This window comes from Peromyscus californicus, unplaced genomic scaffold, assembly GCF_007827085.1.
Source record: "Peromyscus californicus insignis strain IS unplaced genomic scaffold, ASM782708v3 Scaffold_20__1_contigs__length_68692818, whole genome shotgun sequence".
Classification (NCBI taxonomy): Eukaryota; Metazoa; Chordata; class Mammalia; order Rodentia; family Cricetidae; genus Peromyscus; species Peromyscus californicus.
The window spans coordinates 7,206,313-7,224,061 of record NW_026294503.1 but is presented as its reverse complement, the minus strand read 5'-3'; the positions used below and the strand labels follow the sequence as shown (position 1 = coordinate 7,224,061).

General features: G+C 42.8%; 1 protein-coding gene across 50 annotated transcripts in view; it reads right to left on the bottom strand.

Moving 5' to 3' along the window:
* Positions 1-2,366: 2,366 nt before the first annotated feature.
* Positions 2,367-17,749, bottom strand: part of Rims2 (regulating synaptic membrane exocytosis 2) — a 490,233-nt gene continuing 474,850 nt past the window's right edge. For all 50 annotated transcript variants that reach the window (XM_052747649.1, XM_052747654.1, XM_052747651.1 and 47 more), the window contains 5 exons: positions 10,793-10,934; positions 7,422-7,534; positions 7,035-7,136; positions 5,603-5,742; positions 2,367-5,190 (listed from right to left, as the gene is read on the bottom strand). In XM_052747649.1, coding sequence (XP_052603609.1) covers positions 4,972-5,190; positions 5,603-5,742; positions 7,035-7,136; positions 7,422-7,534; positions 10,793-10,934 — 716 coding nt within the window. In that variant the 3' untranslated portion in view covers positions 2,367-4,971. The remainder of the gene's footprint in view (positions 5,191-5,602; positions 5,743-7,034; positions 7,137-7,421; positions 7,535-10,792; positions 10,935-17,749) is intronic.

Genomic DNA, 17,749 nt, shown 5'->3' with positions numbered 1-17,749 from the left:
GTAGATACACCCCACCCACTACACGTTTAAAAATAAAATGAATATTTACAAAAACTAGCTTTTCAAACAAACACCAATTCTTTATTGATTCTAGAATAATCCAGACTCACAAGTACTTTTTAACATGTCACTGTTCTAGACACTGTACAGACAAAGGTGGCAGACTCAGACTCCTCCAGATTCCCCACTCTTCCCTTTGCTTAGAATATCTTCATCTTGCTCTAGTTTACCACTGTCTTTATCTTCCTTCAATTTAACAGTTTGCCGACACCAACCACCCCACTGCCTGACCAGGTTAAACACGTCACTGTACCCTCTCATGAATCGAGAGATTTCACATGTGGAATGCTATAACTCCATTTGTGACTCTTCACTCTGGGTGTCTTTTGCAAAACGAAAGCTTCCCTGGGGGAGGCCATGTTTGTTTTGTTCACTGCTCTGCCTGGGACAAAATGCTTCTAAATGAAGTAAGGACTAAACTCAGTTCATTTGGCAGGTGTTTATTAAACACATATATGGCAAACATTTGTCTTAACATTGGGGAAACAAACAAAACCAAAACCAAAGACCAGAATCATGTGTGTCCCTGGGATGTAAAATCTTGACTGCTAGTCAAAATTTTGATTTAATGACCGAAGAGTAGCTGACTCCTCTCACTACTTCCAAGTAGTAGAAATGAATGCCTGTGGTTCTAAGTGAATGGTACAGAGGTTTTCTTCTGTAATTTTCAGATGAAGGGACTTACATGCTTGCCTGCTGTGCTAAGAGGGCAACTGTTCACTCATTTTCAAACTCTCATCTCCTATACTATTGCTCAATAAACATTTCACAAGCTAGAAGTGGGTGTGTGATCTATAGCTTATATTGTCTATAAATGCTAGTGGGCATAGAGGGCCTCACAAGATGATCCAGTGGAGACAGAGGTGGAGAGCACATGCTTTTTAAGTGCACTGAATGGTAAAGGTCATCTTTGGTGACTGATTTCTTACCTACTCCTGTCATAGCCCAAGTAAGAGTGACCATCACCTTTGTTGTTGGCTGTGGAACTTGGGCACCAGAGTCCTGGTTATGTGAATGGAAGGCCTTACCCTTAATGGCAATCATGCTGCAAAAATTAAGTCAGGAACTGTTCCTGAGAGTTGCAAAAGGAACCAAGATGATCCGTTTTGAGAACAGTGAAGGGCTTTTCAGAAGAGGACATAGAAGAAACTCTAGGGACTTTATAAAAGGAGTTCTCAGGCAGCAAGAGAAATACCTCACTAGAGTAGGGATGTACTTTGAACAATGAAAACTAGTATTGGATGGGTGGGGAGCTGGCATAGAAGAGAATCATTGGAAATAGAGGAAATGGTCATGACCAAAAATGGAGACAGTATTGCTGAATGTGAATCCCAACTAGTACCCGATTTCAGAGCCTGTGGACAACCCGATGGCAACTCTTCTGGTGTTGTCTTGCTTTGGGGTTCAGGAACTGCCATGGAATGATGTGGTGATAGTTGCATCCACTTACACTAACACAGCGTAAGCCAGTCTTTGGACAGATTGTTAGGTCAAGTTCCTATGCATCTCCACAACTGGAAATAATCCCCAGCCCCTCACAAAGCTGAAGAGACTCTGCAATGGAAACGTGCCAGTGGGATGATGATGTGGTTTGCCATCTTCACCCAGGGACCAGTATACTCAGTGTAGTGGTTCGGTGAGAATGCCGCCCATAGGCTCGTATTTTTGAATGTTTGGTCCTCAGTTAGTGGAACTGTTTGGGAAGGATTAGGAAGTGTGGCCTTGCTGGAGGAGGTGTGTCACTGGAGTTGAGCTTTGTGGTTTCAAAAGCTCACACTGGGCCAAGCACGTCTTGCTTTCCCTCTTTCTGTCTACAGATTGGAATCTAGGTCTTAGATACCACTTCAGTGTCAGAATGCCGCCATGATCTACACAATAATGATAATGGACCAAACCTCTGAAACTGTAAGCCAGCCCCCAATTAAATGCTTTCTTCCACAAATTGCCTTGGTCATGGTGACTCTTCACAACAGAACAGTAACTAAGACACAGTAACCATGCTGTCAGTAACCCTCAGGATGAACTCTAAAATCTCATCCATTCTGCTCATAAAATCTCTAAGCTATGAGTCATTTAACTGGAAAGCACTCCAGCAACTCTTAATGATAATAGCAGAAATCTTCCTAGATTTTTAATGGATACTGTCCGCTAACAGCAGTGTGGTAAAACCAGAAACCCATTCATGTCATAAGGAAGGAGGAGAATTGGTTCTACCACCTGGAAAAGATAAGCCAGTTCACAGGCTGAATGGCAGTGGGCTTGGGGATACAAGTGGAGATGTCTCAGAAAGCACCATGAACAAGATATGTAAAGAAAATGGTTTATTTAAAGTGTTAAATACCATCACCAGAATGAATTTGATTTACATCAGTCGGTGTTTGTTACAGGCCTAATCTGCCCTCCCCCCCATTTCTCCCCAACTGGAATTCCCTTTACTTGAAAACATTCTATGTACAGGGCAGCAACGGTCACTGGCAGGTGCTATTTACATGACGGAACCACAAGTTGAGGTGCAGACATGTGAAAATTAAAAAAAAGTACACCAACTTTTAAATAAATACTGCATAATGACAAGTATGTACAAATATTCCACAGTCATGTCTTTCTTAGTAAAATTAGAAATAATTTGTATAGGAATATGCAGAAAAGATTCTGTGACTCATTTTAGTGTCAGGAACATAGTGAATGTCTAGCCTAAGGGAGAACAAAGACGCTACAGGTCTCTTAAACCAAATCGCTGCTGGTACGCAGGTGTCGAAAGTATCTCATGGCATTATGTTCCTTCTTGTCTCACCTTCGCCTGGGTCTGCCATAGGTCTCAGAAAATCAAGACACGGTCTTGGTGTAGTTCATGTTGCACCACATAAAGAGAAGGCATTTTGAGTGATAGCTCATTTTAACTTTTGCACCATATCAAGCATGACAGTTTTCAATGGTCAGCATTGAATTCAAAAAGAGAAACAAAGAAAATATTTTTTTGTGTGTGCATGGTCTCCATTTAAACAAACGGGATGTAGATGGATTTCAAAAATTACTGCAAGGAGATAAAAGCAATCTTTTAAGGATGTGTAATCAAAGCATATGTAAGAAACAGAAAGGATGGGTGGTTTATTACATTGACCAGTGCCATTTCCTCTCAGTAGGGACCTGGAGAGAAACTGGGCCTTGCGGCGTCACTCAACGGTAAAAACTGCCCGTGAATCGCACGTGGGGTTTTGACTTGAGGGTCTGCATGAGGACTTTTGGTGACGGCGTCCAATAACTGTTAAGAGGCATATTGACGTTCTTCGAGTCATCTAAAAATTGGAGCTTTAAAATTGTTGCAAATTTATGTTTACTATATTTCTTTAGAAATATAATTTGTGAAAAATTGAATTTTACTACAGAAAAATGAATTAATAAACAGCCCTGTGTTTCAGGGCTCCACATAGTTAGCAGTGTTTCTATTCACATAGTAAATGGAAATCAGCTAAAGAAATTGCTTTAACAAATTAAAAAACAAACAAAACCTAAGACCTACAAATAATACTTAACCCCCTGTATGAATAATGCTGGTGCTAAAAACAAATTTGTTAGACATTACAATGCCACATGACTTTAGGATTTTCCTGTAAACTGAATTTTTAAGGTGAAAAAAAATTACCATGCACTGTACAATAAACTGCAAATGTTCAAATATCTTCTTTGTCAAATACGTGCTGACTTGCTTTATGTCCCAAGTCATGTTGCAAAATCCTTTCAACATGCTTGAAATAAAGAAAGCTCTCGAACAGATTTGAGAAATCCATGAATTCAGACGCATCTGTGCTCTGAATCAAATATGGGGTACAAGAGGGTCAGGTGAAAGATCTGCAGTATTTTAGTATAGGGCTCACTCAGGAGGAGAGAAGAAAAAAAAGGTTAAAAGTGGGAAGAAAAGTGAGATAGAGAAGAGGAAAGATGTGAAAAATTTGCACATATTGAATTTCATAAGATCTGTATATTTAACATGGAAATAAATTGAATATATTATACTTATTGTCACATAAAGAGGATTTTAAGTATCTGCTAGAAAGTATTTTCATTTGTAATGTCTGCCAAAACACAGACTGTGATTAAAGAATAAACACGGTGTGTCTTTGTATCACCCTGCTGCATTCTCTCCCATTTTAAAACCATGCACTAGTGAAATTTACTTTTAAAAATAATATAAATTGTTGAAAATGGCTGATTTTTATTTTATTTTTATTATTTTTTTTGCAAGTTGCAGCCCCGAGAAAATAATTTAAATATTCAGCTAATCTGTGTCCATGCAAAAAAAAGTTTCTTTAATTTCATTCAGTACAGTGCAGTCCCAGAATTTTGATTTCAGAGTCCAACACATCTCGGCATTAGTGAATGCCATGCCTCCTGGGGCTTCCCAGAGTCTACCAGTCTCCCTGCCGGAGCCCCCTTGGGAGCGGTGGCCAACTCTGCTCCTGACCACGTCTTTGGTCTCTTGCTTTTCACCTGACGCTTCCTAGGACTTTGCTCCTTGGCCTGTAGTGTGGCTTAATGGCTGTAGAGCTCCATTTCTGTGGCATAACAGGCTTTTGGGTCAGATAAATGAAGAAAAACGATAAAAATATAAAGGTGCCATTGAAAAGGGCTGACTGATTCTTTGAGATTAATCCATGGCTTCAGATTGGACCAGAACTCGAGTGTCACTGAACTCCAAACCTGACAGTTCTTCACAGCTCTGCTCTTGGACCTGAGGGCCTTCGCTAGGGCACAATATGTACGACTTCCTCTGAGAACACAGGATCGCTTTGTATCCCTAGACGTGGGCTCCAAAGACACAACATCAAGCATGCAGTGTTACCAGGGGTTTCGACCTGTGCATTTTCTTCTGTTTCTGTATCGCTGGTTGTTGTGACAACAGTTTTATAGTTGCTATGAACGAGAATAAGAAGGTCCAGTAGAACTTTCCAGAGACGATTGGGAAGCTCTTCTTGTCAGAGGTGCCAAGGTTGGATCTACTAGGGAGGAAGGCGGGAAGAGTTTGAACCATCCAATCACCATATTGGATAGTTCTAGTTCGTCTAAAAGTATCTGGGCCACTCCCATAAAGGATTTGTGGTCCATGCGGCCATAATCTCCCCAGACAATGATCTGTTGGCAAAATAAAAAGTAACGTTAGTATAAACACACACATCACAACAGACAAGCAAAGTCATAACTAAACTAGTAAAATGTGTTCAGCTAATGTGCTGTTGTCAAAGGTCAAGTTAAGTGCCGGAGCCCGATTAATGGCGATGTTGCCTTTAACTCCCAGAAGCCAGGGTTACATTAGGAAAACCTCACTACAGTGTCTGAAGCCACACAAGGAGCAAAGCTGGTGTGTAACCCAGGTCTGAACATCTGGGGGCACTCCTCTGTGAGGGGACAACAGCAAACACAGCTGCAGAGCACTGGCCACTGCCTTCCGGGTGACGGAGAACTTCAGCCACGAGGGACAGGAGAGAAAGCAGGGTTAGGGCAAGCTTCGGGCAAGCCTGGCCTCCTGCCGGCACTGAGCACACACCTGTAACACCTTTCCCTGGGGGCTCTCCTCGAAGGACAAGAGCTGCTGATACAGGGGCTCCAGGGTCTTCCTTGCCACCTTCGTCTTCTTTTTGGCTATGCAGACTCCGTTGTCTAACAGATACACCTTGACGTACGGTGCTGGGGAGAGAGGACAGGGAGTGATGCCCACTGCTATGAACTGGCCAGTTCACGGGGGACAAGAACAATGGCTCCGTCGTCCCTGAGAGCTGGCCGGCAGCGCTCTAGCCACTGGCCTGCCTTCCGTGTCAAAACCACAGTGACACTCGTCAGCCGTGAAGTTTTAAGTATGATGACACGGCCTTTGAGATTTGAGAGCCTTTCCTCTTCCCCATCTCTTTCTCGTATGGATTTAAATGTTGAATCAAAAAGGCAAAATGTTTCCGGTCCCTAACGAGATCCAAAGGCAATGTCTTTAAATTACCAAAATTTTGATCTCATTAAACATGCTTAAAATGAGGCTGTTATGTTCACCCCCATAGTTCACTGACCATTCAAAGGCATTTATCAGCCAACAATGGTGTGAGTCCAAGACAGGAATGGGCTCTGAGGTGGAATGCTCAAAAGTAACTTGGGAGAGACAGTTCAGTAGGAATTCTATGACTAAAACCTCTATGACAGACACTTTTATGAAAAGCATGTTCCTCCATGTCTCATGCTATTAATTATGGTGAAGGAGTCAATTATCCTCAAGACCTTTACACCACAATTTCAAAGAGGTACAGTCAGTAACATACACTTTATTTAAAAATTCCTTCAAGGACTGAGGAGTTGAGAGAGAAATGAAGAATTATAAGTCAGTACAGATGCCGGGATAGGAGTACTTTCAGAATTCACAGCCTTATATACTGGATCTACTGATCTCTGCACATGGCACACTCAGACTCTGCCATTTCTATGGTTCCAAGTACCTTGAATTATAATGATGTTTCAATATGAAACGTGTGGCGTCAAGTTATGGTACAGCCTCTCCCACACTGCAGGAAGGACTGAACGTTCATATTAGGGAGCCAGTATTCATAGGCTTATGGGACTGTGTGGATCTAGTCTATTTTTATTCTAATTCCAGAGCTTGAAGGATGCCTCGGGACAAATGTGAAGTCCCTGGTAAACTGAAGAGTATCATGAAACAGCAGCTAACTGGACAAGGCAATTCCAGTGCACACTCTGTGGACAAAGGGGCTAATGTAAAGATGGGCCTCAACGATGGAGGTATGTTCGACACCGTGTGTGGTCCCCACCGGAGCACTCACTCACGGCCCCTCAGAGTACATGCAAACGGCTTCAGCCCCAAGCAGCACAGTAACAGTATCCACTCACATCCCGACTAAGAAGACGCAGCAGAGAAAGGAGACTTTTACATCAAAACCACACCGACTATGAGAGAGAGCAGTGCGGTGTTCCTGCTTTACCTGGCAGTGTCTTGGAACCTGGTTTGACGACAAGGCCTCGAGCCCGAATGATTTCCACCTCCAGTTGTCCCTTTTTGTCCATCATGCCCACCTGGATGTCACCTGGTGGGACACAGGGAAGAAACACAGGAAGTAGGAGGAAAGCTTGAGCCAAAGAACTTGGCTTCAGACAGTCCCCAGATGTATTCATTCTTTAAGATTTAAACGTTCTCAGTAGTGTGTTACTTTAAAGACAAACAGAAATCACAAAAGAAAAAACTAAGAATGCTTACTGTAAAATCTGGGACCCTTTATTCTTGCTGGTAATTTTGTTAAAAGTATCATGAAATGTCCTTTACATTTTTCAGCAATGCAAAGGGAAAACCATGAAATCACAGAAACTCTTACCCATTGCAGGAGTAGCCAGGGTCTGGCGTCCCACCAGCTGAGCAGGGCCGAGGCCATCAAGGAAATCACTGAACTGGCTGTCAGAGGCCAGGCGGACACCAGGGAAAATCAGGCTGAAGGCAGAAGGACACGCAGGATTAAATCCTCACCCTTCCCTCCTCAGGCAAGCTCAGGCTTCCCGCTGGCCTCACTAGTGTGGCGAGGCTAAGGTACACTGATACTCATTCGACTCCAGCATCCCACACCACCTCCCACAGCTCTCGGACCCTCTTCCGTTCTCTAGCTTCCCACGCCTGTCACCAGGAGCACCTGGCACACCACACCATGTGGGCTTCTGTGATGTGTCTTCTCTTGCTTGGTCTGGAAGGTAGGGGAGATGATTTCTGTCGTGCATGCTCCGTATACACCGAGCACTCATCTACGCCACGCTTTGCCATGTTTAATCTCTTAACTAAACTAAGAGAGAGTCTATTATTTATCTTTTTACAGTTGAAAAAACTGGATCATTCCCATCGGCATATAAATATGCTGCCATTTCATCATGCAAAAGGGAAAACAGCCCTTTTCCTGACTGCGCTCTCCTCCCCAGCCCCCACCCACTTGTTCCCCTGAATCCTTGGAAAAGACCCTCACATTCCCCTCTTCCATTTTATTTGGAAACTCTAATCAGCTTTTTGTTGATTTGTCTTCAAATTTTGAGACATCTCAAAATTTCTCTAACCAGAAGTCAGCCAATGACTACAGCAGTCTGCGTCAGCCAATGACTGCTCAGTGTCATGACTACACAGCCAATATGGCAGTTACAGTCAGCCAATGACTATGGTGGCCAGCGGTCGGCGTCAGCCAATGACGGCGGCAGTCAATGTCAGCGTCAGCCAATGACGACGGCAGTCAATGTCAGCGTCAGCCAATGAGGACGGCGGCAGTAACTGCTGCTGTCACTGTTCTGTCCTCACCGAAGGGAACAGATCAGCGACACAATCCATCCTTCCTTTCCCCCGGAGAAACCTTTTGCAGTCACTTCCTGGAGACGCTGGCTCCCTGGAAAGCTTTCTCTTCTCTTCTGCCCGTTCTGCTATTAAACACCCAAACTCCTTTTTCCCTCTTATCTTTTCCATGTGTCTGAGTTCCCTTGGAAGTTCCACCCAACTTGGTGGTGCCTGTGTTGTGTTGTCTAGCCAAGAGCCTCTCTGGCTTACCCTTCTTTTCTGGGCTACACACATTCATTCCAACAGCATAGTTGGCTAACAGGGTATCACTGAGCATCTGAAAGTTAACTTACTGTAAACTGACCAACTGAAATCTCTTAAACACACACACACACACACACACACACACACACACACACACACACACACACAAACAATACTAAAATGTAATAAAAATTAAAAACTAAGGAAGTAAGTGGGTTTATTTCTTCAGAGATGGCCCATGTATATAAAAGACAAAGGGTCCTGAAATCAGGTCTTATGAACTATTTAGTTGACCTCTCTCATTTATTTTTCTTGCCTTATTTCACCCTCATCACTTACATTACCCAATTTATTGTGTATTTTATTGTTTTCCTTATTTTGGTTGTGAGCCTAGTCTTTAACGGCTGAGCCATCTCTCCAGTCCTATTGTTTTCCTTATAAATTAAAGTTTTTGATGAAGTCTGTCTTGTCTTTTGGATGAGTGGAGGTAGTTTTGTCTCTTGTTGGTGCTAGACTCCAGCTCTTACAGCCTAGAATCCTATAAACAATGGATATCTGCACCCTTAGTGATTCACCTTCATGTTAGAAGCATGAAGTAATTTACCCAAAGATCTAGAGTGCCAGAAACCAAGATGAGAACTTTGGTTTCCTCTTGCTATTTTGGATCCTATGATTCCTAAACCCACTGTCTAAACTTCTGATTTGATTCTCTTGTATGGCTCACACCCAACTCACTGGGACACTAGACTGTAATATTTGTTGAATGAATTTATGAGTATTCATGTTATTTCTCCAATAAGATGGTAAACATTTGAAGTGGAAGTCATCCTTGAAACATTTATATCCCTGGCAGCTTTCTAATAAGACTATACACGTGTGTGGGGGGGACCATGTGGTCAACATTTTTATAGTCCATGCATTGTTTACACAGACCATGCTCAGAGCACATTTATTTTCACTTTCCTTCCAGAAAGAACACATTTCTTTTGTCCAGTGTATGGAGTGTGTCACATGCCTGTGACTGAACCACTGCCACACTCGCCTGTGACTCAGCTTTCCACTTCCTTCACACTTTCTTAACGATCAGCAAATCTATTTCTTTCCCTTCACCTCAAAACTTCAACCTGTTTATACACCCCTATTTAAAAACTGCAGGATTATGTACCTTTCCTTTATTTACAGAATGACGTTGGACAAAATATCATCAGGGTATGTAATTAATGTTAAGCCAAAATTTCCTACAGCTTCGAATCTGTGCATTGGCTACACGTGTCTAAACATGGAAGAACACTTCCATGGCGATGACAGAGCAAGGCCCTGAGCCTTGCTGTCCTCTCCTGACACCTGTGGTCTCATCTACGATCAGAAGTCACTAAATACTGCTGTTTTCTGGAGACAGGGCCACCCCATGCTTACAAACCTTTCCAAGTGTCTTATGGTAGTGGATTCATAGAAAAGCTACATAGAGAAAAAGGCTCACCAACTTCTTGTTGCTATTTTCTTCTGATTATTGTTTCACATAATTAAGATAAATTCTGTAACTTTCAGGGCATAAATTTTTCAATAGCATCTCTTCAACAGATCTAAGATTTTTTTACATTAAAATTACTTTTTAGTTATTTTATTCTATGTGTCTGGGTGTTTTGCCTGTATGTAGGTCTGTGCATAGTGTGCATGGAGTGCCCGAGGAGGCCAGAAGAGGGCATCTGATCTAGAACTGTAGTTACAGTTGTGAGCCTGTATGTGGGTACTGGGGATCAGACCCAGCCTTTGGAAGAGCGGCAATCAGTACTCAACCTCTGAGCTATCTCTCCAGCCCCAAGATCGAAGATTTTAGAAAGTAGTATTGCCTACATGATGTGAGATGTACGCTTCTTATTTCTGTGATTTTGTTTATTATTTTAAGCTCGGACAAACTATTTTATTTGTAGGTAATATTGAGAGTCACATCGTAGCATCTTATCGTGGAAGTAAAACACTTCATCTCCCCCAAGCTATTTCATTCAAAATAAAAAGCCCGATACGTCAACTGCTCAGTGGAGGGTGGAACAAGTTCTCAGGACTCAGTCAGGTTAGACGGAAAGGGCCTGAGAATCGATCCTGTGAGTCAGCTCTTGTGAGTGCCAGCTCTTGTGAGCCAGCTCTTGTGTGAACAGGCATGGCTGAGGCCTCACTCACTTTCCTTCCGAGCTGTAGCTGTTCATGCTGCCGTCTGTGGACTCCCGGCTGGCCTGCCGCGTCATCCAGTTCCTCATCTCCACTGCCAGGCCGGTTTCTGTGCTTCTCTGGACAGTGCTCCGGAGCTTTTTACCTCCTGCTTCTGTGGAGACAGAAATCCAAAGGCATCACAGTCTGTCACCGAGGCCTGGCTAGAGAACAGGCCGGCTAGCACCCAGAGACTGCAAATTCGAAGGACTGCAGACAGAGTTCTTAAGAAGACACAGAGAAAAGGTATTTTATGCACTTCTAAACGGTGTCTCCCTGAGTGAGCAGCACAAAGTACCATTATTTACTTCCACTTAAAACAGTGTTCAAATCATTAACATAAGAAACCCAAAGGTTCAAACTGAGGATAATAAAATACGCTTTGTTCTCATTGCAATGCTTAAATTACCATATCAGTTTATGCCTCCTGTTTTCATTGTAACTTTTAAATGCAAAATTAATTCATGCTTACCTTTCCTCCCATTTCTTTTGTCTTAATGAAAGAAATAGGCCTTCATATTGCTTACAAAGAACCAGATGGTGAGGGATACTCAATTTTTAGCTTTAACTTTATAAAAATTTTAGGGTAACGGCTATGAAAAGGTAAAGAAATCTACACAAAAGGGGTAACTCTATTTGAAGGCACTTTTGATTCTGTTGGTAACTTCCAGAAAGATTGTGTAATATAAAATTCCTGAAGTGTCACATGAAGAACCTCTTCAGTTTTTGGTCTTGGACGGTCATCTCTAAGGTGGTTGCACCTAGTGGAGTTTTCTCCCAGAAGGCCACCAGAGGAGCAGCCCTGAGGAAGGAGACAAGGGCGGGCATGACTGAGCGAAGCATCTAGCTGGAGAGATTAGAGCTCTGGAGAGGAAGCAGCACTGGGGCTGGGCTTGGAAGAGGGCCAACAGGGCCTCCAGGAAAAGAAGAGCGCGTCTGGGGCAAGAGAAAGTGCATGGACCAAGGAGCAAACCAGGAGTGACCATGTGTGGAGATGGAAGGGCCGTGGCTGAAGGAGCACTGGAAGCGGGGTATCCAGGAAAGAGCCAAAGCTGTGAGGAGCCCTGCTCGCTGGAACATGGAGCTGGGAGAAGAATACCACAGCTGTATTCATTGCTTCTCAGCAGGCCTACTTATTCACACTGGCTGCGGAAGCCATTAGCATTTGGAGATAAACAGCCAGGTGACATGTTCTTTCTTTTCAATGCTGCTGGTGCTCCTGACTGGATGACACTCTTTCCACCAAACTTCTTATATTTGCTCCACTTTGAAACACTGCTTTACATTTCACCCATTTCCAGTTTTGATACACATTAAAATGCTTTAGAGTAGACACAAAACACACATCATGACTGATCTCCAGCTAATCAAAAGCTGTATTGTGGGTGAGTAGCAAACGTGCACTGATAAATGATACGAAAACACAAGGCTTCCTCAATGACTCCAGAAAGCTCCTCCTCAGAGAAATGTTGGTGCTACCGACGCGATGACCCTGTTCACCTGTATGTCTGCTTCCCTTTGAAACGCTTGAGTAGAGACAAAGTTAAAAAAACGAACGTGTAGCCTCCTGTCGGATAAGTGATAAAGCATGGCTCACCACTGGAGGCCACCATTAAAAGTTAGACCATGAAAACACATGGATGAGCCAAGTGGTCAGTCCACAAACTCGTTCTGTTAGGGGAGTAAAGAGACAATTTCTAAGGGGTACAGAGCCGCCACCATCATAACCAAATCGATTCAGCAGCATACAGAATCATCCATCAAATCACCCATCAGGTTGTTCTGGACAAAAATGTACTCACTGTCTCTAATCAAGTCTTTCGGTTTTCAAAAAACACCGAAGGTAAAGTCACAAGACAAACAGCACGCACCAACAAAGCATCCAGACCAGACCCAGGTATGGGGTACTGCTCAAGGGAACTGGCCCATTCTCCTAAAAAGTTAACACCATGAAAAAAGCCTCAGTAAGGTAATGTAGGTTAAAATACAGCAAGGAGATGTTAGCCAGTGACCTTGGTTGTGTGGGTTTTTGCCTTGTCTATAAAACCAAAATGAAATAAGAAGTCTTTTTGACAAAATCATTTTTGTTAAATGTTAAAAATCATTAAAAAGCAATTTTAAGACAGGTAGGGAAATATGAATACAGATCAGATATTAGATGAGAAAGCTGCTAAACTTTTAGGTGGATTATAATAAGTATTATTAATGAATTTCCTGACTATTAGATATATGTCAAATATTTGGATGCAAAACCTTCTGTTATTAGCGTTTTACTTTCAAATGGTGTAGAAAACAAAACAAACACACACATGCACAGGAAGGGTGTTTAAAGAGAGATGAGGTGGCAGAGCCGAATGGAGGAGTACCCATCAATCTAACACTAATGACCTCTGTGCAGAAGTCTGCGTGAGGTGCATGTTTGCACACATAAGGCACGTGTGTGGAGGTAGACACGCGCATACATGTGGCAGCCGGAGGCTGAATGCAGGTCTTCCTCAGCGGCATTCTATCTTACTCACTGAGGCAGGGTCTCTCAACTGAACTCAGAGCTTGATGATGGACTACTCTTCAGACTGCCAGGATTACAGGCAGGTCCCATGTCTGCCCGCCACTCATTTCCATGGCTGCTTAGGATCCAATTTCCATCCTCATACTGTGCAGCCAGCCCTTTACCCTGTTATCATCTTCCCAGCACCTAAGATTTATTATTTTATTTCAGAGTGATCTTCAAATAGCTACATTACAAAGTAGTATTGTGATTTTTCTCTCAGTAATCATGAAACGTTAGGCTAACATGGGGGCTGAGTTCTTGCTTTGAGGTTCATTTCCTTTCAGTACCTGCCCCAGGGGAACAACTACCATCACTTGAGACACACTTCAGTGGCATCTAGATGAGGATCTAGATATATACAAGGGAATGGCATGGGGGAACCTAGGTTATCCAAGGATAAAGGACCTTAGTTCTTAAAGATCTCAGGACACAGCACAGCAATTCCAAAATCTATCTTCTATTTAATCTAATGCTACTGAGCAAAAGTGACTTGAAACTATGTCGTTAATGGGTGATGAGAACCAGACCCCACTTGGCTAAGAATAACATTTAAAAAAGAGTTTGCAAATCCTTCTGTCCACAACTGCTTTACTCACATAATCTCTTCATAGGTCTAAAAATTCCCACTTGTACAGATGAAGTGCAGAGGCCCAGCAGATCACAAGATTCCCTGAAGGCACACAGTGAATGTCAGGACCGGAATGTGTGCCCGGCTGCCAGACTCCACGTTCTCTGTTATTCATTAGCTTGTTGTCAGAACATAACTAACTGTCTGGGTAGAGATGATGCAAAGAGCCCTTTAGAAGTAGCCTGGAGGCCTGGGAAGAAGCAGGAGCCTCAAACCAGTTAGGCTCTGGTGTCAAACTGCTTCTCTACTTTTAACTTACTGAATGGCACCGAGCAAGTTACACCCTATTCTCAAATTGTGAGATAAAAAGACGTAACCGGTGAGCGTTAAAGACAACACACATCCTGAAACACAGAAAGCCTTCAACCAAGGCACCGGTATAAGATCCAGACAGGGAAGAAGGGAACACATTCGGACTGGTCCTGACCACTAACTAGCTAGATGCGTGGCCTTCTAAGTCATATCCCTCTCTGAGTCCGGGGCTAGTTGTCTATGAAAAGGGCAGGGAGAGGAGAGCACATGAGCCTTGGCATCTTTTAGCTCTAAAGTCTGTGATTGTCTCATTAGTGCACAAAAGACCATGATTAACAGCCCTGTGTTGAGGAGGTATGCTACTGTCAAAGAATCACAAGTTCCTAGCTAAATAACTACTTACAGTAGCCCTTAAAAACGTGTCATTTTACATATTCCATTATCTGAAACATTTATAGACTTATTTATAAATGCATCATAAAAATCTTTATGTCAATTCACAATAAATGCAATTTAACTTAAATATAATGCATTATGGTGATTCATGCGTAATGCTACAAATGTCACGTTGCTATGCAACCTAAAAACTGAATCCATGTGAGTGTGAAGATCTGTGAGAGTGAGTCCAAGTGAGCCAGGCAGAATTCTATGCTGGTCCTGATGACCATGTTACTTTACATGGCAAAAGGGATTTTGCTAATTAATTGTTTAAAGGTAGGGAGATTATCTGATGGTCCAGCATAGCAGCTCCTGGCCTTCAAAAGCAGAATGCTAGCCGGGTGGTGGTGGCAGCGGCGGTGCATGCCTTTAATCCCAGCACTTGGAAGGCAGAGGCAGGCGGATCTCTGTGAGTTCCAGGCCAGCCTGGTCTCCAAAGCGAGTTCCAGGAAAGGCGCAAAGCTACACAGAGAAACCCTGTCTCGAAAAAAACCAAAAAAAAAAAAAAAAAAAAAAAAAAAGCAGAACGCTGTCTCTGGCTGGCTTCAGAAGAGGAAATTAGAGACAGCAGAATCACCAGAATGATTCTTTCTACCTTTGCTGGCTTGAAGATGGAAAGGGACACATGTAAAGGACATCGCAGCCACCGGAAGCTGCTGAGAGTGAGATCTGACTGACAAGCGGCAAGAAAACTTGACTGGAGCCCTACACCTCCAAGGAACTCGATTCTGCCACCAACATGAATGTCCCTGGAAGCAGAGCCGCTGGCAAAAGCTCAGCCAGTGTCGTGATCTCTGTGGTGTCACACATAATCATCCTGTGCTAGGCTAAGATCTAATGAGTAGATGCTGGTGTTGGGTGCTAACTGTTAAGCAGCAGAAGACCATACAGCAGATCTGATTCTTTTCTCAGGTGCATTTTTTTTTGGTTTTTCGAGACAGGGTTTCTCTGTGTAGCTTTGCGCCTTTCCTGGGACTCACTTGGTAGCCCAGGCTGGCCTCGAACTCACAGAGATCCGCCTGGCTCTGCCTCCCGAGTGCTGGGATTAAAGGCGTGCGCCACCACCGCCCAGCCTCAGGTGCATTTTTAAATGGAATATACATAAAGCTATTTTATTATGATTGTGGGGGTAGACCAACCAAATAGTTATGAATTTAGGTGTGCTTTTTTAAAACAATACATATTTTAATTTTACTCTTGAGAACATCAAAGCCTTCTCCTGTTTCTCAAAGTGGGTTAGATTCCATCTTCACTCAGGATTTTGGACACTGATTTTTAACTTTCAATTAACCAGTGACTTGAAACCTCATTAACTTTCTCCTTAAATGTTCAGGTAAGTTTAAAATGTTTTATGGATAGTGTTGTGAGTCTGATCATTCACGTACTTTTGTTCACTTACAAAGCTGGGAAAATGTCAGTGTCATTGCTACCTCACTAACCTTTGACCACACGAGCACAGTGACAACATATACTTAGAGTAGAAATCTGTGTTAGAGGCAGTTACTCCCTATAACACCTACTAATTTCAATCTCTGGGCATGTCACTTTAGACCCACCCACACCAACAGGTGGGGATTTCACCAAATGATGTCCTGGCAGTCAAAGAGCACTGAATATATTGCAAACAAACAAACAAACAAACAAACCCAAAACTGTGGTGTCACGCCATGAACACCAACATGAAAAGGGCCCTGACCTTTTTTGTGTCTTAAGTCATCTATCTATAAAACAAAGGGATCTTCAGTGGTATTTGTTCCGTCCATGACCTTGGGCTCTGGGGCTCAAAGGAGGTGGTGCTTCTTGCCATTGTACAGGACCTCTTAAAAGGAGAGAGAGAAGGGTCACAAGCCCCTTCTCCCTGCTGTCTGCTTCCTGGTCTGCCAGGTGGATTGGCTCCCCGTCAGATGAGAGGATGACTGCAGATGTCTACTCCATTCTGTACGTGAGTGTATTTCCTCAATTTGTATCTTAATAAATCCCTATTACCCATTAAATAGACTCACATGGATTGATCTTAATAGAATCACAACGGAGGACTATAGAACATCCTTCTTTGTGAATTCCTATAATTATTAATACTAATTTTTAACAAGAAATAAAGCCAAGATAACGACACCTCATGTGGCTTGTTAGGTATGACCATTCCATTGTTCTTTCCATAACAGTAAATTTATTTTGGGATTCTCAACACAATTAAATACTAGAAACTCTTCTTCCCAGTGGTTTTTCTCTGTTTTCACTTGCCAGTTTTATGGGATTTTCATCTCCTCTCTGATGTTGCTGTTCTGGACCACTGGAAACCATCAGCTCCTGATCCAAAGTTAAACCACTAAGAGAGTTGGTACCATACTTCTGGGCTTTTTTCCTTAACGTTAGTCAGGCTCTCTACAATGAAGAATGTAGAGAATGGGAAAGAACACCCACACCCTTAGGACTCTCACTGGATGTCCTAGGCACTGTCTCACATGCCATGAGTGATCTTCGATGTTACATCCTAGATGTTACAATCCAGGTTTCCACTGAAGTATTTACCAACTATGGACAGGGAACTTAGGTCTCCTGTATTCTTATCTGTAGATCTTGAATGATCCTTAACTTATGCCATGAGTACATGACCTGTAAGTGGTGTTTAACTAACAGTGCTGTGTAAGATTAGATACTATACATGCCGGTCTCTACAGCTGTAAAATGATACACAAACCTTTACTTGAAAATGACTCGAATCGCATGTGAAATTGCCCAAACTAGTCCACACTTCTCCAGCTCGCTCTTCTTAAGTTATTACAGCCCTACTATACATCGAGGGAGCAAACTTCTGGCAAATAGACAAATGAGTCATCTTCTCATCCAAACTCACTTTTGGGAGAGGGACAGATTACATCTGAAAGTAACTGGGAAAACAGAATTAAACTGAATTTCTGAAGGAAAAATATGAAAAAATTACCAGCCCACTTTATATAATTTCGTTCAATCCCAAGATAAGAAATGAAGTTTCTAGACCTGCATTAGCAAGAAGCAGGAGGAGCACCGTGGAGCCGCCTCTTCCCCACGGCAAACTTCC